A 26,182-nucleotide genomic window follows, 5' to 3' on the forward strand; every position below is an offset into this window, starting at 1 on the left:
GTTTTAATTGGGTTGATTTTTTTTTGCTCTTGGGTTTTCTAAGTTCCTTATATGTTCTAGATATGTACCCTTTGTCAGATAATATACTTTGCAAATATTTTCTTCCTTATCTCTGCACTCTGTTGGCTGTTTTCTTTGTTTTGTAAAAGCTTTTAAATTTAATGCAATTTCTTGTGTCTATTTTTATCCCTTTGACTTATTTTGTTTTGGTTTCTTGTATTTTTGTGGGGTGAGAGGAGTTCTAAAAACATCTGCTAAGTTCAATGTTCTAAAGCATATGTTTTCTTTTTTTTTAATTTTGTTTTTTGGTGGCACTGGGGTTTGCTCTTTCAGCTTGCTTGGCTGGCTCTTTAGTACTTGAGCTATGTCTCCAGTCCAGTTTTGGTACTTATTTTTGGAGATGGAGTATTCATCTGCCTATGCTGACTTCTAACTGCAGACTTCTGGCTCTCAGCATCCTGAGTAGCTGGGATTACACGTGTGAGTCACCAGTGTCTGTCTTTCCCTGTTTTCTTCTAGTGGATTCATAGTTTCAGGTCTTGAGTTTAAATATTTAATGATTTTTAAGTATAGTTTTAAGTGTTGAGATATAGGTGTCTTTTTTAATTCTTTTACATGTGGACATCCAATAATCGCAGCCATATTTATTGACAAGATTGTTCTGATCCATTAGGTGTTCTGAACACTTTGTAAAGATGGTTGGCTGCCAATCAGAATGTGATGCATTGGATGATTGTGAAGTTAGAACAGGCCTGGATTCAGATCCTTGTTGCTCTGTAGTATAGTAGGCAGACAATTTGGAGTCTTAACTTTTCCTTTGTTAAAATGGTGATGATTGGTAGGAGATGCTGTGTACCTTTTTAGACTGCTTTTCCTGATCTCACAGGTGCTTAACGAAAATCCTTAAAGGGTTAAGAAACACTTTGCAGAAAGCCCATTCTTAAAAGGGCCTGCTATGGTCTTAGGATTGTGGAGAGGATGGTCTGAAGGTGATTGCCCATGAGTGTGCTCCTGCAGAACAGCAAGTCATTATAAATTACAGGCATTTCCTCTAAGAGGCAAACACTGCTCTTTAAAAGGCACACGGTGTCCTGCTCAGCATCTCAGTGGCTCTGGGGAGGGTTGAATATGGAGCTCCTGTGGGCTTGCTACTTCTTTCCTACAGTGTAGACGTTTCCAAGTTTCAAGAAAGCACCTGTTGTCTCAGCCCCTTAAGCCAGACCTCAAAAATAGTTTTTTAAAAGCAGTTTTTAAAACTCACTTTAGTTCCATCTACTCTCTTCCAATCTTTTGGGCTTAGCCTACATTCAAATTCACTGTGAAGGAGACAACAGAACGAAAAGAGAATTGAAAGTTCAAGAAATGAATCATTTAAACTGGAAGAAAGCACAGATAATGCTGTAAAAGAAATAAAAGACAAAAAGCAGGAAGAGGAAGAAGAGCTAAAAAAAAAAAAAAGAAGTGAGGAGAAAGATTTTAGAGATGAAAATGTGCCAGATACTGAAAACACAAAGGAAGATTCAGTATATTCAGCCCTAAGGAAGAATATCCAAACAAAGAAACAAAACTGCTAAAATCATTCTGAAACTTGAAGCCACCTAAATACAGAAGTACCCAGTGGTTCCAGGGGACAGATCTGACTGATTCCTTCAAATAGGAGGCAGTATGCAAGCCTTCTGAGTTTATGGGAAGGAGTGTGCAATCCTGGGTCACTTTGTCAGGACACATACCTAGCACAGTGCCAGAGACCCTGTGTCAAAAAAATCCTATTGGAAAGACTTAAGGAGTGACATTGGTCAAGATGCGTTGCACTCACAAACTGACATATTGAACTGACACTCTTCTGTAAAACTACAAAAAAGACTCAGGAGACATCTTAGAAAAGCTTTCCCCGTGCCCAAATGCCCAAATGGAATGATTTGAGTTTTAATAGTAAGAAAAGCAACAGTTAATAGAAAAAAAATGAAAGAAATAAGAAAAGTTATGTTAGCTTTATATTTATGAATTCCTAGTGGTGTTTAAAAAAAAGAATTGGACATATTTGCAGAATGACAAAGAATCATGTTCTTTTGAAATTCAGTAAAGAAAATAATCAAAATTTATCCTGCTGCTTCTATTTGAAAGCACTAGTAGGTTAGATTAGACTAACAAGTGATAGAGGCAGGACATTTCCTTTATAAAATTATTTTGTGTAAGAAATAACATATCTGTATATCACCTTTATAATAACAATAAAAATAATTGAAAGAAAGTACACCAAGTACTGGTGGCTCACTCCTATAATCCTAGCTAGTCAGGAGGCTGAGATCTGAGGAGCCCAGTTCAAATCCATAAGGTTCTTTCTCCATGGAAGTGGCGCTGTAGCTCAAGTGGTAGAGCGCTCGCCTTGAGTTGAAGAGCTGAGGGACAACACCCAGGCCCAGAGTTCAAGCCCCACGACCAACAACAACAACAACAAAAACTATATAGAGCACTCATAAGGTTCTTACTCCAATTAACTACCAAAAAGTGGAAAGTGGAGGTGTGGCTCAGGTAGTAGAATTCCAGCCTTGAGTGTGAAAAGGCTAAGCAAGGATGTGAGGCTCTGAGTTCAAGCCCCCATGTCGGCACACATATGCACGCATGTGCGCATGTACACGAGCACACACACAGTGCCTCCTCCCACACAGTAGATTTCAGTACTGAGCTTCAATAGCTGCTACTATCAGAGATGTAATGACCATTCCCCAGTCCCAGAGGCCCTGATGGAAGACATACCGGGGGAGGGGAGAGAATGCAGTCATAGTATTCAATGCAACTAGGAAAATGGGAGGGGAAGGCTAGCGCTAGGAGGAATGGAGTGATAATAAAAGGGATGGCATCTGTTAAGATGCATTGGACTTATAAACCAACTCGTTGAATGCTAACCCCTTTATACAGATATTTCTAGATAATTTTTAAAAGTTGAAATGAAAACAGAGAAAAAAAATAATGACCTCCTGCTTTGTTTGAGGATCAGGTTATAATCAGCCTAAGCCTCAGGAGCTAGCTCTGTGTGTGTGTGTGTGTGTGTGTGTGTGTGTGTATACGTTGCTCAAGGCTAGCATTCTACCATTTGAGCCACTGCTCCACCACTTGATCCGTAGCGCCACTTCTAGCTTTTTTTGGGGGGGTTGGGGTGGGGGTTATTGGAGATAAACGCCTCATGGACTTTTCTACCTGGGTTGGCGTGAGCCACCAGTGCCAGGCTCCCAGCTCCCTTTTGAACTGCACCATTAGTACATCCTCAGAAAATCCAGACTAGGAAACTCTGTGGGTCAGTCTACCTGCATTTCTCAACAAACAGTAAGGAAAGGAAAAGGATGGAGAGGAAATGTGAACTGAAAGCAATTTAAACAACTATATTAATGGGAAATAGCCAACACTGGAAAGGATGCAGGAGAGGATGCACATTCATGTCCTGCCGATGAGAGTATGAAATGGTACGGTGACTGTAGAAAAGAGCCTATTAATGTCTTCCCAAATAAAAATACACTAAGCATACAACCCAGTAGTTGCTCTGTGACAATCTCAGAATAATAAGAGTTCATACAAAAGTCGGTGCATAAATGTTCATTGAAACTTTATCATAACAGCTGATACTTGGACTCAAGCCAAAAGTTCGTGGATGAGTAGATAAACCAAGTGGTCTGTGCCCACTATAGTTTACCACTCCACAATAAAGGGGAAAAACAGTATCAACATATACGATGTAAACAGACCACAAGGAAATTGTGATAGGAGGAAAGGGCTCCCAACAGGTCACAGGGATATTGATTCTCACAGGGTATATTAATTCACTCTGGATATTCTTGAAATAAACGATGAAGATGGTGCACAGGTGCATGGTTGCTGGGGGTCAGGATGGAGGACAGGCGGGGCAGGGATGGCGTGAGCACCCCCGTGGGGCTGAGCTGTTCTGTTTGTGGACTGCAGTGGTGGATGCTCACGTGGTGAATGGTGAAAACAGTACAGCGCTGTAACCTCACAGATGGGCGTGCCAGTGAGTTCACAGCTAGTGAAATCCGAATACTGTGATTTGTTGTGACACCACTTTCATGTGTCTTTACAGTATGCTATTGAAAAGAAACCCATACACATAACACACAACATAGCTCACCCATACCACAGGGGTCAGGTGTTTTCTTTTTCCACATCAAACACTTCTCCAGTTCTCTGCGGACACCACAGAGAGTTGGGATGAGGTCTCCTGGAGCTCGCTCAGCTTGGAGCCTGCTGCTAAGGGCTCCCTCCCACAGCCTTCTCCTGCCCCCCATTGTTATCCGGGAGTCTAGTTTCAGCCTGAGGGGATACAAGTTGGGTATCCCCAGACCTACCCACCGTGCTGGAGAATGTCACAGAACTGCAAGACATGCATTCCTATTTCAATGGTTTGCTGTCAGGATGTAACTGAGGAACAGCCACATGGGAGGCATGCATGGGACAAGGAATTGTGGGAAGGTGGGGAGCTCCTGCTGTCCCCTTCCCCAGCCCTGGCCTCCATCTGCTATTCAGGTCCTCGGCGTGGGGGCTTACGTTGACTGATGGTTGGCGTTGGTGGTAGAGTGAAACACGCAGCCCCCTCCGGAACCTGCCGAGCCCATCCCTGCACATCCCGCGGCTGCACCAGAAGATTTCTCATCACTTAGATCCCAAGACCCTAAGAAGCCTTGTGCCAAGAACCAGGGACAAAGATCAAATATTGAAGAGTAACTGATCTTTCTAGAAATATGTGCAATGCTTATGAACTGCTCTGATCAACTGCAATAAGCATTGATTCAACTAATGAGAAGGAAAACATTTTATCATGCTTACCATTCAGAAGATGACAAGGTTTTTAGGAGCTTTGTACCAGGAACTAGGAAGAGACCAGGCATGTACTAATACTAAAATTACAAGTAGGATATCATAGTATTACATTATTACATCTCATACTGCTGTGTTACAACTACAATGCTTATGTAGGGGTGGAGGGCTGATAGGTGCATGCCACCACGCGTATCTAGAACTTTCTGTGAGTCTACAGTTATGTCAAAATCAATTTCAGAAATAGGCAAGCTGAACAGCAGTATTTCAGGATATACGGCTAGGTTGGGAAACTAGACAGAGAAAGGTAAGGAAGTGACAGTGCACATGCACACACGTGTGTGTGTGTGTGTGTGTGTGTGTGTGTGTGTGTGTGTGTGTGTTGACACTGAAGGAATGGAAGAGACTGTAATGGGAATGGGGCCATGTGAACAGGCTCTGATTTACTTGTTGACTAGAGCAGCTTCACCTCTCATTCCTTGGCTTTGTGGGTTTCTTGTGCATGTAGCATGTGGTGTGCTGTGTTGTTTTGTGGCATGGTATGTGCCTGGCATCTTTGGGTTTGGTTTTCCTTGGGGAATAGGGGTGCACAGCACACACAATGGATTGCTTTAAGCCAATACCAGACAGTGGCTGGAATCACAGATGGTGAGTTGAAACAATGGCCTTACGTGTATATTCCTTACAGTCACAGAGGAAACTATCCAAATGATTGAGCTTGAAGTTGTGGGACACATTGGCTAATGACAAACACAGAAAATCCCAGAGAATGTGTGTTTTTTTAATGATATGAGGAAATCCATAGGTAAGTTTGGCTGTAGTGAAATGTAATCTAATGAACTGGTAATTACTATAAATTTAGAAACTATGAAATTGGATTCCAAGACCTAGTAAAATTCAAAACCACTTACCCTGATATTTTTAAGACTTGGTACCTACAGTGAGCATCTTTATTATTTTGTGAGGTGAAAATTAGGGAATATCCCAGAATACAGTAGGTTTTTCTCATGGGTAAGAAATAGAAGGTCTTAAAAATGGCTTCTAATTGTGACTTTCAGGGATCAGTGGCTGTCTCCACACTTCCACACTTCAACACTGTTGATGGCCAGGTCTAGCATGGACCTCAGCCACGCTTAGCCAGATGAGGGCTGCCATGTGCCTCAGAGCTGCTGTGTTGAATCTGGTTGGATCATTCCTCAGAGACTATTCTAATAGATTTCCACCCAGCAAAGGGAACAGCTTGACCCAAAGACTTTGGTATAAAGCATTCTCCACAGAGGAATGAGGTTTCTGAAGAGCTGTTCCAGTATAATTGGGACCATGCTGCTGTGGAGAAGTCAGTGAGAAATCAGAAGGCACTGGAGAATTCAGGGTACAAACGTAGATCCCTATTAAATAGAAGTAAACATTAGTCAGGAAAGCAATGATGTGTGAACAGAAGTGAGTGGTCAAGTGGGGAATGAGAACCTCGGGGTCCTCTATAAGGGCTTCAGGAGTAGAGGTTGGGGTACCATCTTGGTACCTCCTGTGGACTCAGGCAGTGCTGAACATAGAGACACCATTTTGTGGTTCATTCCATTAAATTCCTATTCTATCCTCTCTCTTCTTTCTTCTGTTCACCCTTAGAAAACAGTCCCCTTTGCATGCATATTTCTTCCTAAATTTTTAGAAAATAGTTGTCAATATCTGAGCACCTAGAGATTACCCGGCTAACGGATGTGGTGGTAGTTTTAATAGCAGAGAGGTCAACTGAACTTTAATTTCCTCTTCTGAGACTCAGACATTCTTTCTGAATATTCTGCTGCAAAGCCATCTTACTGGGAATTTCTTCATTTGAAAAAATGATATTCTTCTCTTTCTGAATATTCTGCTGCAAAGCCATCTTGCTGGGAATTTCTTCATTTGGAAAAATGATATTCTTCTATATACACTCAGTGCCATGTCTTCCTCAGCGCATGTTTGTCTAGTCAGGAGCATTAGTGCTTGCTTTGCATTGGATGGAATCTATAGGAGAAACAGCAAGTAACCTGCACAGGCCTGCTTGGTGTTGGTGCTGGAACACAGTGCAGCCCTCTAGGGCTGGGAAGAGAGTGTAATGTGCAGTAGTGGTATTGTGTAAACCGGGTACCAGTGGCTCATCCCTGTAATCCTAGTTACTCAGGAGGCTGAGTCATGAGAATCACAGTTCAGAGCCAGCCTAGGCAAGAGATCCTGTGAGACTCTTACCTCCAATTAGCAAGCAAGTAGAGGTATGGCTTACGTTGTTGAATGCTTAAGGGACAGCACCCAGGCCCTGATTTCAAGCTCTAGTACTACCATGTATGGGTGCATGTGCGCATGCACACACATAACCAATAAGGATATTATGACTCATCACACACCAAGATTTGGACACAGCCTGTTTTGTTCTCTTGTGTATGAATCTTTGTCTGTCAATGAATGCCGTGATTATTGAATAAGCCCCTAATTTATACCTTGGAACCTAACATTTCTACTTGGGTGGCATTTTCATGCTCCTTCCCACACTCTTTGTGCAGACGCACCAATCTGGTCATTCAGTGAGGAGCAGCTGTCTGTGTGAGCTCAGGAGTCCACCCACCTCTGCTGCCTCTACACTGTGCTCCTCCTCCCAGACTCCATTGTCATTTGAAGGAGAGTCAAGCTTATTTCATCTGCATTCCAATCAGCATCACAAAACGTGTAAACCAGTTTCAACAGCTCCTGGACTATGGAAAGCTTGTCTTTTCTCCCCGGTAATATTGAGCCCTTTGTAGACCATTGCATGTCTCCTTTATGAATATCGTTGGTGGGATGCTGTGGGTACTCTTGCTTTTGCACATCCCATGACATTCTTGGGGAAGAGTGAGGAGGATGAAGTTCAGATGCTAGAATCTGGATGGTCAGATGACATCTCAATTCTAATTCAAGACCATTCAGGCTATACCATCTCTCTGCATCTGTTTCCTCGTCCAAAAGAAAAGGAAATAATAGTCACACCTTTTGCTATTTTTTTTGAGGCAGTTAAATAGCCTATTGTAACTGTGTAGCTGACATGGACCTTTTCTTCAAGATGCAGAATGAGTTGCAGTAAAGGGAAGGAAAAGGAGGAGACACAGTGGGAGATGTTGTAGAGTGTGTTGAAGGAGTTCTTCCCAGCATGCATGTTACTTTCTCACTGTTCAGTACTGCCAAGGACTATAGACTTCTACCTTCCAACAAGATGAAGCAAAAAAAAAGAAATCTAATTTTGTTGGTTTCCTGCACCACAAAGAAATGCATGTAGAATTTGGTGAGAGGGTTCCTGTGGTTTTGGCACAGGAAACCTGGAGTTGGTGTATCGATTTCCTTACCCACTTCTGTCTGCCTTCCAAGAAGTGTGTAGTTACTGGCTTGTGTGCTTATTTACATTTGGATTCTTCATTTGAAGCATCATCCTCAGGATTTTCTTTCCTTAGTTTTTTTTTGTGAGGGGGAATGAGGACAGAAATATATTAGAATACAAAAATAACTAGACCTAGTATTTCAATCTTGGTTGATTTTTTTTTCATGGTTGACCTGCTTTTAAGCCGAATGAACTTTAAGTGCTCAAATGATCACCTGAAAATTGTTACTAAAATATGGTTTCAAGATCTTATATCCTAGACTTACTGGTGGTAGTAACTCTGGGATGAGCTGAGTCTTCATTCTAGAATGCCTGTTACCTGAAAATAGAAAGGTTCTTGAGCCCACACGGTAAGGTATGTCACCCAGGGACATGAGCTGGAGGGTATTTAATTCAAACACAGACCAGGCTGCTGGACTTTGGGTGGCTCTGGACTGTAGCTTGCAGGTGTTTGTTTAGACAAGAGAGAAGGGGTGGCTTGGGTGATGTGGTACAGGAATGTCTTTCCAGAAGTTCAGTCTACTCCAGGAGAATCTCAGCCACTAAAACGGTCTCAGGTCCCAGGTGACTGAGCATAGTGCTGTAACCGCCTGTGACTAAGTTTTTATTTAATCTTGTTACCTGGCATCTATTCCAATGAGTTCCCACTCAGCACTCAAAGGCATCTGTGTTCCCGTATCTGTGAACACACTCTGGTTGATCGACCAAGAATGAGCAGTGGGTGATAACAGTCCTCATTGCATCTTACATTTACCGTGTGTGAGGCGGTGAGCGGTGAGCCCATGGTGAGCCAGCCCAGTGGTGCCCAGCACTCACCCAGAATCTGGCTCAGATGCTACCACAGTCCCAGCCCCTGCATCTTCTCTGATCAAAAGGTCCTCAAAGGGCCAGAAACAGGTCCTGACTCACCTGAATGGATCCTTTAAATGAGCTATGGTGTCCTATTAGACACTTTTCTCCACTCAAAGAGATTCTCATTCTGCTATAAGGTGACTTCCCTGTGTGAAATTTACAGGTCTGCCAGCCATTTAAAAAAACACTAATGCATACTACAGAAACTAAACATACACCGGTTTTGCCAAAAGTGGCAAAAGAAATAACGGATTTAGTTCTCACTTTCTAAAGGAGAACCTGTGAGCCTTGCATTGCTTTTGGTACCATTTTGCCTTTAAATATATGAGATGGCTATTAATGCCCACATACACACAGCGGGGCTGGTGGGGGGGAGGGAAATGGCAGTAAATTGTAAAGCACATTTACATTATAACCCAGCCCGCAGAAGCATTGTAATTCACACAGTTATTTCAGCAGAGGTTTGGACTCCCTCCAATTTAATTTTCTGGAGTTGGGCAGTGCAGCTGGGTTGTTCTGGGTCTAATCTGGGAAATGTATCTCTTTAGACTGTGGATCAGAATGGTGGGCTCCCGGCTGTCCCCCAGGCCATCATTTACAGCCTCCGAGGTATGAGGGCAAAGCATCAGAATCGCCTTATGTGGATGTAGCAGCCCAGCTAGCTTCATCAATTCTGTTACAAAGAGCAATAATCAATATTTCATGGTTAATGATGCAGAGCTAAAATTAGTATAGATTTTATGTCCTCTACTTTTCTCAAATTATGCAAACATGAGTAACCTCTTTTTTAGTGAACTTACTACACTTCCATTTTTAAAAAGGTGGGTGGTAAGGAAGGAAGGAGGCCTATTAATATTTAATTAAATGATTGAACAGCCAAAAGCATCTGAAGTAATTCCAGCATTTCACTTTTGTTAAATAGTTACCCTTAGGTTAATATGGAATTATTCCCCCTGCCCAGCCAAACTGATTCATGACAGGGTCACAGGTTTTGCCACCCAGAACTGTGTAATGAAACAAATGACCAACTGTGTCCCCATTTCCAGTTCACTTAAGTGCTCTGGGAAATGTGGAATGCCAAACAGCCAAAGTGTAAGCTGGGAAAGTTAAGAAATTGCATTTAGACATGGAAAGCAGTTTTGATTTTAAACATGTCCAGAGAATGCGCCCTACTTGTTTAGACAGCAGAAGTAGAGGGGATGGGAGAGGGTGGGGGGGCGGGGGCGGGGCAGACAGAAGCAGAGAGAGTTCTAGTATCAGCAGGTCTTCAAGGCGCTGACTCTAGCCCCAGAGATGAACTTGGTCAGTCTCTCTGCAGTATTTAAGGCAGAGACTGTTACTGGTTATTTTCAGTGGAAAGTATTTTACAGAATTAGCAAAGCCAGAATGTCTTTAAAAAGCAGGCATTTCACTTCCAGTTTTAGAGAAAACGTTGTCAAGAAATCATGTCCAAACTACCTATTAAAAGTTTCACAAAAAAATGAAGCTTTACCATGTTTCTACCTTTGCATATCTGTGTGCAAGCAAGGAATTAGTGGCACATCAAGTGCTATGACAAAAGAAAAACCTGCAGGATTAAAGGCAGAGGGGACACACACACAGCCACCATTCAGATAACTCAGGACCGTGGGACGGGGCTGTTCTGTGAGCTTCGGCCCTGGAGATGCAGCTACTCTTCCTTCTACTCGCACATAGCCTTCACCGGATCTCACCTGGGAACCGTTAGAAGGCTGGTGGTACCAGAGTAGTTCAGCCTCTTACTTCCCAAAGAGGCTGGGCCTAAATATTTAAACAGACAGAGACTAAATAGAGCATGGTGGGGACCCTCCTAATAATTGGCGAGTGACACTGGGCCCTTGGGTAGGGCAGCTCCCTGTCAGGGCCAGTCAGCATCTAGACACACCCCCTTTGACTAACATGATAATTAACATGATTCACTGAATTTTCTGGATTATAGAAAAGGAATTGCAAAGCAAGGGAAAGCCAAAGCAATGGAGGAGCCTTTGGGCTCATGGGCCAGGGTTCATGGTGGACACAGGGGATGCACACACTCAGGGGTAACTGAAAAGATTAGATGAAGCAACTCTCAACAAAGGTGGGAGCATGGGTGTGGAAAGCCACAGGAGGTGTGCAAGGCATTGAGGGTGGCCAATAGTTGGATGAAGAAAAGAAAGGGAAGGGGAGGAAGAGGAGGAGGAAGAGTTGGAGGAAGAAGAGGCAGAGGGTTGGAGAAAGCAAAGGAATATTTACCTTAGGAAAGGGGAGAAGGAAGGAAAGGCCTTATAAAGGCAAGAGATGAGAACACTTATGAGAATGTGGTCACAGCTGTTATTTGGCAGCCTGGCTGTGGGAGGGAATGTGTCCAGCCAGCGGGGGGGGGGGGGAGAACCTGAGCTCCCCTCCTCTCCTCTGCCTTCTCCATCTTATGCAGGCCCTCTTTTGGATGAAATCCTCCCAGGAGACATCAAAGGGGCCTGTGGGATGAAGTCCCAAAGGTGGAACTCCTGGATCCAGGACAGTGGAGAAAGATAGAGAATGCTCTGCCCAGAATACAAACCTTCTTAGGAGGGGTGCTATTAGGCTTCCAAAGCTACTTTTCCTCGTAGTCAGCACATTGACTTCATTTATTCAACAGGCACTTGTTAAACACCCAACATCGGTGGGGGGAGCAAGACTCATGGTTGTCCTTGGTCATTAGAACCCCAAGAGGAGGTGGACATGAAAACCTGGGATTACCGCAGGTAGCCAAAGAAGGAGGGCAGGTAGCCAGTCCTCCTGTGGGGTTAGAAAGACAGGTACCAAGGAGGAGGAAGACCATGCTCCCAAAGAGTGGATGAGCACAGGTTGTCACTGGATACCCTATAAGCATATGGGATCTGGGTTTGTGTGCCATGGCCTCAGAGCAGAGAGGGGATGTGGGCAGAGGACACAAGGTAGAATTGGAATGGGCTAGCTGTGTCCTGTGGCACAGGACCTTGATTGAAGAGTTCTGAATCCATTGTAACAGCAACAGGGAGCTTTCTATGACTTCTGGCAGGAAAATGGCATTGCTAAGCATGGAACTAGAGACAAATAGGACCAGAAGGTGAAACCAGCGATGGGAGAGACCAGTTTGTACTATGAGAGTTTAGCGATAAAACGTGAAGCTGAACTTCCTCCAAGGTGCAAGGCCCAGTGAGTCAGCTGACTTAGCCGACTTCCTTATTCATCCCTGAGAAAAAAGAACTTTCAGGCCAATTGAATTGGGTGTTTTGGATAGCTAGTTTAAATAACCAAATGATGAAATCAATCCTCCAAATTGTCATCGGAACAGCTGCTCAGAAAGCTCGCGTTCCTCATTGACCTTCTGTTTAATATGATTTCCTAGAGCGTGGAGAGTCAGGTTGAAGGAAGTATTGCACCATCCTAGCTCCGTGCCCCCCCCCCCCGCCCCAGCAAGCTTCCTGCCATGGAAGTGGGACCAGAGGCAGGCTCCCTCCTTGCCCCCAGCCTGGGGAGCAGCCACGGGCACAAAGCAAGGCCTGCGGCTGACTGAGAGCTCTTGGCTGAATCTCTACTGGTTTTAATGCAGAAGGTGAAAAAGGAAAAGTCTAAAAAAAGTCTAAAAAAGTCTAAAAAATTCATCTCTGTTTTCTGAGAATAATTAAGATCATTCCTAACAGAATAATGTGCAAAGTCACTCACTAAAACAAGTCCCTTCCTCTCTAAAAAGTGACTTTAAGACTAACCACGTTTATAACTTGGATTTATTGATAATGTCGTTGAAGGTTGAATGGGACATTAAAGGGAGTAGGTGGAATGGAGGGGGTAAGAAGACAGATATAAAGACTTGTGCTTAGAGTAAGACTATCCATCCATCCAGCCCACTATCTGTCAACTATGTCATCTATTATTCTATTATCTAGCAATTATTCTATCTGACTTTTAACAATATTGTGTCTATCTTCCTACTTAGTTATCTATAGTCTGGCTGAACAATGTTTGCCTCTACACATGTGATGTGTAATAAAAAGTTAAAATAAAAATACACAAAGGTGTTCACATGTCATCTAGTAAATCAAGGGAGAGATACTTGTGCTAACAGCCTGTAAAGAATGCACCTAAATATCTCATTTAACTTAGTTCCTAACCACCAAGGCAAAGTAAATAATTTCTGCAAGATGTATAAGTAGTTCTCATTGATGAAAAGACATGTACAAGTACATCAAAAGGAACTAAGTTCTAAAAATAATTTAATTTTCATTCCTATGTGTAAGAAAAGACAGTGGTGTGATGGGTAGATCAAGACACATTCTCTTACAAGAACAATAATAATTTGCAAAATATACAGAAGCGTTCTTGAGATGAGATTTATTATACTGACATCTGACACAGAAGCTTCATGCTATACCAAAAAGGACATGAAGACCCTGATTCCCTTTTGCCATTTTTTTTCCTAAGAAAATATTTTTATATAGACAAACCCAACTGCACATGTGCAAACTCATTTTCTATTGCTCAATGTAGAATTTTGTATTCAGTAGGTCTGGGTTGTGTCTCACATTGACCTCTCAAAATTCAATGGCTGAAAACAACCAGAAAACTTAGCTGAAATTGGTTTAAGCCAGTGAGAGAAAACTTTGGCTCATATAGCTGGGCACACTGTAATTCTCATTGTGACTTCTGTGGGGCACTTTGGCAGTTTGTAGTGATGAGGCTTTAGGGGGGTTGTGGTCTTTCTGGAAACAAAGTTCTGTGAGCTTTATTTAAGAGAAATGGGATTATAAAGGATATAGGCACTTGAAATTCAAAGGAGGCCTGTGTGAGTGAGTGTGTGTGTGTGTGTGTGTGTGTGTAAGAAGGTGGATACAGGGAAGAGTTTATCAAGAGGCAAGTTTATCAAGAGTCTCCATCAACCAACAAATTATACATTTTCATTATTATATTTAAATAGTTGTACAAAGGAGTTACCATTTAACAAAGCAATTTATGAATACAATATATTTTGAACAGCATCACCTCTTTAGTAATACTTTGGACAAGGGTAAATTTGGCAAGAAAGTAAGTTGATTCACATAAATATATCACACTCTGAAAAAAATAATAGGAAATGCTCCTTCAATAATATATTCCATTAAATACAGAACATGACAAAGTCCAGAATTCTTATTAATGTGTTGATTTTGCTAATGATCATTCTCAGTATTGTCAGAAGTACATTTGCCAGTTGATAAAATACTTCTTTTCCTTCTTGTTTTTATAGGAAGAACTGAAAAGATTACAGAACCCTTTAGAACAAGTGAATGATGGAAAATATTTGCTTGAAAAGTAAGTAAAATATTAAAGAAAACCAAGGTACTTGCTAGGTTGCAAAGCTTGCATAAAAATCACCCACATTTCAAGTTTAACTACCCATCATAGAATTTAGCTTTGCCAGAGTAGAGGGAAAAGGAGTAAAATCATAGGCTGTGTTTTGCAGCTATGGGGAGGAAAAGTGGCTGTCATCTATTGAAGACTTACAATGCACTCTGTACCATTAAGACTAACGAGCATTTCCTTGGATGAACACTGATTGTGGGCTTTTGATACAAGCATTCTCATTGCCGTTTTGCAGATGAGAACTGAGGTTCAGAGAGAGTTCAGAAAATCTCAGACTGAATACATTCAGCTAGAGAGTGGTAAGGATGGATCTCAGGCTTGGGTTTGGAATCTGGTGTCCTCTCTCTCCACCACTGGCCAAGTCCCAGCATCCTCAGGCCCAGGAGGCCTGTGTGGTACCATGCTTGCCTTTGTTACCACTCTTCTAAAGCACCTGGCAGTTGGGCATTGGTGGTGGCTCACGTCTGTAATCCTGCTCACTCAAGAGGCTGAGATCTGAAGGTTCATGATTTGAAGCCAGTGTTGACAGAAACATTTTCTAGACTCCAACTTCAAAACCAGCAAAAAGCAGGGCTTGAGGCATAATTCAAGTGAAAGAGGCAATTCTAATCAGCATGAGACCTTGAGTTCAAATCCTGGTACCAAAAGATGGAGGAGGAGGTGGAAGAGGAAGAGGCTGGTCTCCCTAAGAGTACCAAAAGCATTCCACAACTATGATTAACTACTGTAAGAACAGACAACATGTAGCCAGAAAAAGAAACCCCCCAAAGGAGTAATCATGAAATATTTGAGGGAATGTTTCTATAGAAAAGACGCTAAATTATTCTTGGTCTGGAAAGCTGAGGAAGGACTAATGAATCACTCTGCTCCAGACCAAAGTGTACTTCTTTGTTAAGAAATGAGCCAAGGTTGGTATGGTGACCCATGCCTGGAGTCCCACACTAGGACAACCAGGGCAGGAGGATTGTGAGTTTGAGGCCAGTCTGGGCTGCACATTGAGAGCCTCAAGGAGGAAAAAAGTGAGCTGATAAGAGAATGACAACAGTGAAGATGGCAGTCCTCGGACTGGCTCTGTCTTTCTGCCTTTCCCTAGCTTTGTGGGTCTGGGTAGATTATTTAGCCACCCTGGTCCCCAGGCTCCTTGTCTTTAAAATGGTTAGGAAGACAGAGTTGACCTTTGCGTGAGGCGGTCCAGGCCCTGGAATCCACACTGCCCCTTTCCTTTCTATCTGGGTGGGTTTGGATGCCCCAGGCTCACTCCTTCTCCAGCGATCTGCAGACTCACCACCTACCGCATACAGCCTTTTGATCAAATGAGCTTTCTGAGTTGTCTGTGGATTTAACTTATTCCTATTATACCTGTTCTCACTAAGAAGCATACAAAAGAAGAAAACCTTTCAGCCATCATTAAAACACCAAGGGGACTCTTCCAAAAATTAAGACTAGAACTACCATCAGATCCAGCAATCCCATCCTGGTATTAGATCCAAAAGAAACGAGTCAGTCCACCAAAGAAACAAACTCCTGTGCCCACTGCCCCACAGTCCATGATAACTGAGGTGTGGGAACAAGCCAAAATGCATTAAGACAATGTAGTCTCCAGGCAGAATAGAAGACTACTCATCCAGCAAAAGGAAGGAAGCAGTGTCATCTGTGACAACATGGATGAAGCCAGGCACAGGTGGTGGATGTCTGTCTCTTGACTCCACTCATGTACAAAATCTAAAGTTTTGAAAGGCAGATGGTTGGTTACCTGAGGCTGGGAGAGACTGGGGCCGGGATGGGGAAGGACTGGCCAGTGGATATGGGTACTGAGATGCAGTCAGTCAGCACACTGAAGGGGAGGAGTCACATGGGCAACCACAGGCAACAATAAGGACCTTTACATTTCAAAAAGCTAGAAGTTACATTGAAAGGTTTTTACCATATAGACATGGTGGATGATTGAGAAGACAGATAACTTTTAATTCAATTTAAACACAATACACACACACACACACACACACACACACACACATAAATCAAAACATTGCATCACTTCATGCATATGTATAATTTTAGGCTTTATGCATCTGTTGAAAATACATTTAAATCATAAAAAATAAACAAATAGCTTAATCCCTCATCACCAGCACCACTCGCTCTATATAAACAAGAGGATCGAGGGAGTTTCAGCAGGCACTGGGAACAGAGACGATGATGTGATGATATTAGCTCCAGACCAGAGCTCTCCATCCTTGCTGCGCTCACCATCCTCTGGGAGACTCACACACACGCCCCAGCTTGTGGCTTGTCCCCCAAGCCTAGAGAAATCACACCTGAATCTCTACAGAGGAGCGCCACGGACACCTTCAGGAGATTCTAACAGAGTTCAAAGCCAGCTATGCGGATGGGCTCCACACATTTATTTATTTATTAATCCTGCCTGTAGCTATCTTTCATGGTTGATTTTTATGTAGGAAATGAACTCCGAGTTTTCTTTTTCTTGCTGTGGGACCACAGCTGTCTGTGAATCCTCTTCATCAGCAGCAGCACCTGAATGGCTCCCAGCTCTCTGCTCTCAGGAAGACGGGTGAAAGCTAGTGGTTCCTGTGTGGGCTTCTGCTCCCTCCCTTCCCTGAGCCCCCCACCTCCACCCCCCTGCACATTGAGGAGTTCCAGACCTATGAATTTCTGGTTTTAGGGGAAGCCTTTCCCTTCCCACTTGTCCCAAACAGAGATGAAAACCAGCAGCCATTTGCAGTAGTTAACCATTTGCATGGATTTCTGGGCTGCTTCTAGGCAGAGCTGCGTCCTTGAAAGCTGTCAGGTTTGATTGAAAAATGATTGTACTTTGGGTGAGCAGAGTAGGCATTCCATGATAGCCACAGCTGACATGGGCACTGACGGGCATCACCTGAGCGACTGGAAGTGACCGTGCATTAAGTGATCATGGTGTCATGCCGAATGGCATTCCCCTTTGGAACATTAAATTTATTCTAAGTGCTCGATGAGGGGTTGAGGTAGAGAGTTGGGGTGAAAGAAGGGAAAACGTCAAGTCTATGTTATGGAAGGCCATGGGCAGGGCCAACGGAGTGCATTTGAACACACACACACACACACACACACACACACACACACTCTATTTAAAGCTTGGCACATGCCCAAAATTAAAGAAGAGTGATTGGTAAGGCCCTTAATTAGGAGGCTACTTAGGGCTCTATTGTTTATGATAATCATCTATTGACTTAAGGAAGACCTTAATCTGAGAGCCATTTTTTTGGTAATTATTGAGTCCTTCTGGATGGCAAGGCCCGCATTCTCCTGACCTCTAGTCACTTCATTAAAGACAGTCACTTACTCATGGAATGGGGTCGTGCCAGCCAATTTTAAACCAATAGGTGTTTGTAGCATAGAATTCCCTGGGAACATTTAACATACACCTCAAAGGTAGCAAATCTGCTAATATAAATGTCTTTTCTTGGGGCTGGGAAGGTGGCTCAGTGGTAGAGTGCTTGCCTTGCATGCCTGAGGCCCTGGGTTCGATTCCTCAGCACCACATAAGCAAAAAGAAAAAAGCCGGAAGTGGCGCTGTGGCTCAAGTGGTAGAGCGCTAGCCTTGAGCTGAAGAGCTGAGGGACAGCACCCAGGCCCAGAGTTCAGGCCCCACGACCGGTCCCAAAAAAAATAAATAAATAAATAAATGTCTTCTCTTTATGAAGTGCTATACCATTATCACTGGTTATTGTGTAACTACAGGCTTTATGAAACCCTTACATATACCTCTGTTGATAATTTGGTAATTTATCATTAATGAGATATACTTAACAGAATCTTTTTTTCCTTTTTTAAATTTTTTGCCAGTTGTGGGGCTTGAACTCAGGGCCCAAACACTGTCCCTGAGCCTCTTTTGTTCAAGGCTAGCACTTTATCACTTCTGTTTATATGGTGCTGAGGAATCAAACCCAGGGCTTCATGCATGCAAGGCAAGCACTCTACCACTAAGCCACTTTCCCAGCCCCCTTAACAGAACCTTAAAGAATTCTTTTAGAAGGCTGCTGCAACTATAAGGACATAGGATTATAAAAATGGACTTTCTGTGTCCAGCTGCCCACAGAGAACCCCTGTGTTTTCTCTCTGACACCACTAACCTCAACTATTGCTTGTTCACTACCCACCTTCGTCTCTGATTCTATAAAATCATCTAAACAGGATGATGTCAAGAGTTTTCATCATTTTATCCCTCATGCCTTGTTTTATTCCTGGCACTCATCACATTAAATATATTTGTAGCATGAGGGACTAATGAAGGTTAAATAACAAACCCCGAATACCAAGGGCATCCCCTCCACAATCAGGCTGATGGCCTACAAAGCTATCTTGGACTCATGATGCCACCTAGTGGCAACACAAGAATTTATCTGCTCTACCATATTTTCCCTACTTCCTGGCTAAGTCTTCTGCCCAGAAGAGAAATTGGCTCTGTGGGACACTTCGTTGTTGTTGTTCCTTTATCTTTTCCTTTTCTTTACTGCCACCACAATCCTGGGGCTCATTGCCTGGCCAAGTTGAATAGCCTTCTAATAACGTTCCACTGTTCTTGCTCACTCAATGGAAAGCCACCTGAAACATCCTATTTACCACCTCACCCGGCTCCAACTATTTCATGTTTTTTTTTTCACGTGGTAGACCATAATCCATTAATTTTTTTCAATAAATTTGATAGTTGCCCATTGGGTTTTGAAAAATCTTGCAAAATTGAATAAAAATGCATCAGTATGCAATTGGAGAAATAACGTTTCTTGAAACTGGTTTCACACACACCCCCTACTCTGTATATTGGACTGGAATATAAAATATATGACCTCTAGACACTGCAGTCAGTTAATAGGATTAAGAATCAGAAGCTAGACATAACCTTCCCAGCAGTATCTTGCAGTGAAAAAGCAGCAAGGCACAAGTTTCACTGTGGTTCCTCTAGCACTGAGTTGAACTTCATGAGATATCTCAGCAACACAGTGGCAAAAGTGACAAGAAGTTACCGAGAGAATTAAATGAAGTAACATGTAAAATGCCTATGACAGAGTTTGGTACACATTTTGTAACCAGTGACTGTTAGTCTTGTGGTCATCCACCCTTGTCTACTTTTACCACCCACTTTTATTATCCACTGGTCCAAGTATCTCTTCGCTTGCTAAAAAATAACCTTGAGGTGTTTTCATTCCTGCTTCTCTGTTTCCTGATTTCCTCATAAACACTGTTTATGCTCAGTCTAGCAACTTCCTATCCACTCCTCAAAACCCAGCCCGGTCTAACTTGTCATCAGCCATTGTAGTCCGTAGTAGCTGATATGACCAACTAGTAGTAACTGTGTTGCTCATGTGGGGAACTCAGGAATGGAGAATGGAGAAGGAAAGGAACCTGGCAGGAATTCCACTGGGGATAAGTGAGGATGCAACCAGGGAAGGGGAGGGCTCAACAAGAGATATTCTGCTACTCACCAGTTGGCAGGTATTATGAGATACAGACCAGTCTCCTTATATTTCATCTTCCCCTGAAACTACACTGGGTGTGACCTGTTTTTCTCCATTAGCTCTGATCAAGGTCAAAAGACAGAAGAAGTAAAAGACACTGCAACAAAGGATGTGGTCATTTATTGTACATTTTTAGGATTCTGTTAATAGATTTAAATAAATAAAATTGAGTCTACATCAGCTTCTTCAAAAATATATGGCATACCAGCATTGTTGTTAGACACGTTTATTTCCTGGGTTCAGATAGACTGAGATGTTATTTCTGTTTCCAGTCACCAGCTGGCCATGGATGTGGAGAACAATATTGAAAAATATCCCCTCAATCTCCAGCCCTTGGAATCAAAGGTGAAAATGTAAGTTATGATAAAGTTTACATTAAATAATTACTCTGGGGTCCCCACCCACTGAACAAATCTCGACTCTGGGAGTTCCTAAGGACATTTTATTTTTTAATTTTTTCTTTTTTTATCATTTAATATTTTTATTGTGTATTTTTAAATTTTTACTTACATTTAGGAGCTGTTCAGTTCCTCTGTGGTTTAAGCAGCAACGAAACTACTTTGGACCACAGTATCAGCTACTGGACCGTGCGGGGAAAATCTTACTACCATCTCTAGCACTTGGTGCTTCTCTTTCAGACCACGTTACATTCTTCTCTGCCCACTAGCATGTCCGTCTGGTAATTCCACATCAGGCCACCCTCTTATTACATACATCTGCACACACATGTGCACACTCTCCTCCTCTTTCCACTCCAGTTCTTGTTTTGTAAAACATCACTTCTTCTCATATCCCACAAAATCCAATTATGAGCCCTCTCCAGTATATATGACTATTACTTTAAAGAAATGCCAACAATGCTCAGTTATTAACAAAATGAAACTCATAAGCTTGACAGTGAAGCAGACTCCATTGTAAAATAAAATCTCAAACTTCAAAAAATGTTCCCTGGTAGGGAAAAGACCTATCACAAATGGTTTATGATTGTTTTCTGTGATTCCTTCCCATTTTATTCTGCTTAGGGGGACAACAAATTGCCCGTGATGACTTGTGTCTATATCTCTGTGTCTCTATTTCTCTGTCTCTGTGTTCTCTGTCTCTCTCCTTCTGTGTCTCTCTCTGTGTTTGTGTTTGTGTGTATCTCTGTTTCACTGTGTCTCTGTGTCAGATTAACAGTCTTAAGAAGCTCTCTGACAGGAATCTGTGTGTCACACCTGCGAACCCTCATGGCTCAGGCTATGGAACCCTTTGGGTAGGTGTGTGTGTCAGATTCACTGCGCAGGTCACTGGATCCTGAGGGATTTTCTCATTAAGATAAGGTCCTGTTCAATATAATAAAAAATACTGGAAAGCAAAGTCACTATGTAAAAAAATAGGAGTGCTTAATTTGAATGCTGAAATTAAGTTAGGAAAATGCCGTGGTCTTTCAGTAGCTTTCATATCCTCCAATATGTTGAGGCTGAGGGGCAGGAGTGGAGGGGAGAGGCAAAGGAAAAGGTCTCTGGGCCTGAGGCCAGCCAACTCAGAGAGCTGGCATTGCATTATTTCATGTCTGCTGGTTTGATGGAGGAGTCTCAGCTCAGTGAGGTGCAAACAAATGGCTTCTTATCTCCTCTAATAACTCTAAACCCCATTTCCACTCACTGGAGGGGGTTGAGGGAGACAGAATTTAATCTTGCCTAATAATGCAATCTGAGTCCCACCAGAGAATTCCCTCCAGTTCAGTGACTTTTGTCTAATCTGGTTATTAAATTCTTAACTCCCATGGGAGGATGCACACCTCCCCTCCACACAGGAGGCAGTTCCTGTACTGCGGCTGGCAACCCTCCCTCCCCTCTTTTCCTTCCATGCTTTCCCTCCGCCCTGTGCACTATCTCCTATTCCCTGAGCCTGAGAACCAAGGTGACCCAGGCTTCCTGCCAATGGTGAATTCCTTCACTTCTAGGCAGTCATGTCTTCCAGTGGTCCTAAGACTATGGCTCTCAGGAGCTAGGGTGGTGTGCTGTGCAAGTCTATATGAAGAAGGACAGCAGGGCAGGGCAGGGGTGGGTGGGGCTGGATGAAGACCAGGCTGTGCAGCTCTGTGGAGCTACTGCCCTTCACTGCATGGCCAACTTTGGAACTGCAGTAAGATAGGCAGAACTTCCCAGTGCAGGCCATCACTTGAAAGCTGTGGGCAATCTCTTTCTTTTTGATGGATTAACTTACAGATGGTTTGAATGCAAACCATCTTTTAAGTCTACTCATTAAATACTTCATTTCCCCTCTTGATTTTCTTATTAATATTTTTGATTTTGTGATGAGACATTTAGATTCTGTAACGGAGAAAAAAATTACTTTAGGGAAGGAAGACAATTGCTTAAATTTTACTGATATCTCTCAATAAAGCCTCATTACATTGTATTTGTTTGAGCACAATGCTAATCTACTTTAGTCCAAAGTTTAATTGCTAGACCATGTGAAAGAAGAGTGAGAGCACAGACTTTGGAATTCGAGTGATCCAGGTTCAAATCCCCGCTCTGCCCCTTACCTGCTGTGTGACCTGAGAAGCACTGGTGGCCTCTGGGCCTTGGGCGTCCTCTACAGAATGAGAACATTCTTGTGTCTCATAGGGCTGTCCTGAGATCTCCATGAGAAAGTCCAAGGAAGAGATGGAGCCCAGGGAACCTCTCCTGACATTTCTTCTTTGATAACAGATTGGATCCCACCAGGGCTGTCAGAAATCCAGAATATCCGATCAGTGTATGTGATGTGCATATGTTCAGTCAAAATGTTGGCAGCATTTGATTCTCTCTGTCTCTGTCTCAGGCTAGGGGTTGAGCTCAGGGCTTTGTGCTTGCTGGGCAGGGTTACTCCATGCAGCCACCCCTCTGTACCCCAGCCCCAGCTCTTTGCTCTAGCTTATTTTTCAGATATGGCCTCATGCTTCTACCCAGGCTAACCTCAGACAGCCATGTTGCTACCTTGTCCTCTCAAGTAGTTGGGATTTTTGCCTGATACCAGCACAGTGGGTTTGCCTTTTTCTGCAGTAGTCACAATCAGTCTGTCCATTGTGGGGCTGACTTGAGTATTGTATCTTTTACACCCCACAAGAGTTGCAAAGAAATTATTGTAATCCTCTTGTGAATGAGTACAATGTAGGCCAGTTAGTTAGAATTGTGCTTAAAGCCACAGCTAATGAGAAGTAAAACTCACAAGGATATTTATCATTGTAAACACACTTTCTCCTGGGTAAGCTTTTGTCATTGAGCTCATTGAGGAACACAGTGATGTGAGAACACACCTGCAGTCCCCTGCTTAGCACATCCCCAGTACTGCTGAGAGCAGGGAGCCACACACAGCCTTGCCTTCCTGTCCTCACATCCGGCGAGGCTGTGGGCGACCAGTCCTTGCTTAGGTGGAGGCCTGGGGCTGGCTGTATCGGACACACTTCTGTGTGAGGTTTTAGTAGCATCATATTGTGGCTCTTGCTTAGACACAGTGCCTTATTTCTGAGGTGTCTTCTCAGTGTTCTTCATAAAGAAAAGTGCTACTTAAACACCAAGGACCCAAGGTGCCTCCATTCTCGTCCACAAGGGACCTCAGGTGCTTGGAGCCAAGGTGGCTCTTGGGATTGGTGAAGAAACCTGCAGAAAATTCCAGAAGAACTGGAAGATGTATCAGTGGTAGCAATACCGAGCAACTGGCTCCTGATCTTTGACCTTAGCATCTGCATTTGAGTGGGTGGTCATTGACAGCTGGTCCTCCTGGGGCTGAGCAAGACATGCAAAGTAATTGTTAGGACTTAGCTTGTTTGTTTGGTTTTTTTTCTTTTCAGTACTGGAGTTTCAACTCAGGCTGGCTTCTTTATAGCTAGCACCACCTTATTTTACTTAATTTTTAAATGATAGATCATGAAATTATGAATCTTTGTATGCTAGAAAAGTTTATTCTCTGACTAGAACTTTCAGATTTTCATGAATACGAATTTGGTGGTCAAGTCCCTAGTTCTTGTTTTGTTTTGTTGCTTCGGCAGTGGGCAGGACTTCATGCTTGCTAGACGAGCACTCCTAATACCTGAGCCATGCTCCTAGCCCCAAGTTATTTGTTCTTTGATGTTATGGAATTATTTGAAGACTTTTTTTTCCAAATACAAGATAACCAAATCTAGCAACATGGGCACATCGAGTCTTGGTGTCCAGGAAGAAAGCTGAGGTTAGCACATGTCTCTTTATTTTCTTGTCATTCTTTACCACAGCAGCTGGTTTTATCCATCCAATCTTAATTTCTTCTTTTTGCCTGGTTCCAGCACCCACTTTGCTTTCCAGCTCTCAGTCCATGAGCTTTGCGTGAGGCAGACCCTTCTCTTCATGTACCCGGGGTGGCCGTGGCCCTGGGTTGAGCACTGGTGCAGCGGCTGGCTTAGCCATAGTTTGGATGTTCAGTGTCTGGCCAGGTGTGTATATTAGAGGATTGGCTCCCAAGATGTCTGCTGTTATTTTTAACCATGTTAAAGTCAATGCCTTGCCTGTTGTGCAGTGTTCAGGACTATAATTGTGAAAGACAAAGAATAGGTAGAAAATGTTTATAGTGTCATCTTAGGGTCAAAAAAAGAATAAGATATTATATGTAAGCAAATTTGTTTCCATATAGCTGGACAATGGCTGTAAATTAAGTCTTCAAAAATAAAAGAACCTTCTGGGTGTCTGTGGCACATGCCACTGGCTACTTGTGAGGCTGGGTTTGAGAGGATCATGGTTCAAAGCCAGAGCAGGCCAAAAGAGAAAGCTTGTGAAAGCCGGAGGTGTGGCCTGTACCAACATGCCTGCTAGGCAGCCTGCTGTGGCTGGAAGGATCGTGGTTCCAGGCTAGCCTAGGCAAAAATGTTGACCAGACCCCATCTCGACAGATGCATGCCCATCACTACAGCTACAGTGATGGGTAAAGAGGAGGCTTGGGGCCCAGGTCAGCCCTACAAGAAACAAGACCATAACTCAAATACAACCACAGCAAAAAGGTCTGGAGGTGTGGATCAAGTGGTACAGTGCCTGCCTAGCAAGCCCTGAATTCAAACCCCAGTACTTTTCCTCCCCCTCCAAAAGAAGAAAAAAAACTCAGACAAAACTTGTATTAGGGAATCTGATGGGCATAGAAAAGTATTAAAGATACTGTGTTCTCTCATCAGTTAAAGAAGAAGATATCTGCTTAGAATACTGTTTTCTTAATCTCTGCCCTGAGGAAAACTGACACACCAATCTCCAGATTCTATAAAACTAAGAAGGAAAGGGGGGGGCTTGGCTTTGCAGACCGCGGGCTCACTACGCTGGTTTTGGTTCTTTAAAGGTGTGACACCAGCCCCTGGTATTCAGCGAGGTAAAAATGTAATACTTCTGAAAAAGGCTGCTGCTGCTGCGTTGTCTTCATGTTCTGGGTCATCACAGGAATCTCATTCGAGGAGAAAGAGAGGGTCGGTAGAATGGCTTTCAGGCTTACAAGCCTGTGTGGATGTCTCCTCATTTCTCACCCCCTTTACAGCAGTGCACATTTAGAGCTCTTGAAGAGCAGTGTGTGTGTCTGCAGTAGCTTATGGGACAGAACTTGGGAGACCTGTGCTTTACTAACAGTTTCCAAATGCTTGCTTCTCTAATAAAATAGCCCTGGAAGAAATCATGACAGCACTAGCCTCAGTAGGGCACCTTGCAGGACTGCCAATGTCTTTAAACCAACCACAAAACTGGATCAGACCAAGCACTGCACAATCAGACAGAGGTGCGATGTGATGCCATGTGGTGCAATAAGGAGTAGCCAGAACCTCCCACAGTGGAGCTTGAGGCATCTTTGATTTGGGGGGAGGGACCTTTAAAAATCCTTCTCAATTCCTGCACCAATTATGCACAGCTCCTGACACGGTCCGGCAGGAAAGCCAGGCCTGCCAGCACTTTCAAAGAACCAGCCTCTCTCTAGCAAAAGACAGTGTCTGACCTCTGGTTGCAGCTTCTGGACTTTTCCCTGAGCACTGTAATTCACAGTACCTTCCTTCCTTTGATCCTTCCTTCCTCCCTTGCTTTCTTACTTCCTCTCTTCCTCCCTTCCTTCCCTTCCCCCACGGACTTCCTGTTCCTTCTTTCAAATGTAACATCCACGCCCACAGTGATCTCATGCTTGTCCTCAGCATAGGCCCACCCAGAGGTCACTGCATGGCAGATGTCTGTCCCTCACCTGGATGTCTTGAAGGAGTGACAGCCCCATGGGTGTGTGCTGAGGTCCCTGTCCA

General features: G+C 43.3%; 1 protein-coding gene across 1 annotated transcript in view; it reads left to right on the forward strand.

The window, feature by feature from the left end:
- Positions 1-26,182, forward strand: part of Iqcj (IQ motif containing J) — a 51,993-nt gene that overhangs the window by 24,855 nt on the left and 956 nt on the right. The window contains exons 3-4 of the mRNA XM_013016138.1: positions 14,301-14,365; positions 20,202-20,282. Of these exons, the coding sequence (XP_012871592.1) occupies positions 14,301-14,365; positions 20,202-20,282 (146 nt within the window). The remainder of the gene's footprint in view (positions 1-14,300; positions 14,366-20,201; positions 20,283-26,182) is intronic.

This window comes from Dipodomys ordii, unplaced genomic scaffold, assembly GCF_000151885.1.
Source record: "Dipodomys ordii isolate 6190 unplaced genomic scaffold, Dord_2.0 Scaffold30, whole genome shotgun sequence".
Lineage (NCBI taxonomy): Eukaryota > Metazoa > Chordata > Mammalia > Rodentia > Heteromyidae > Dipodomys > Dipodomys ordii.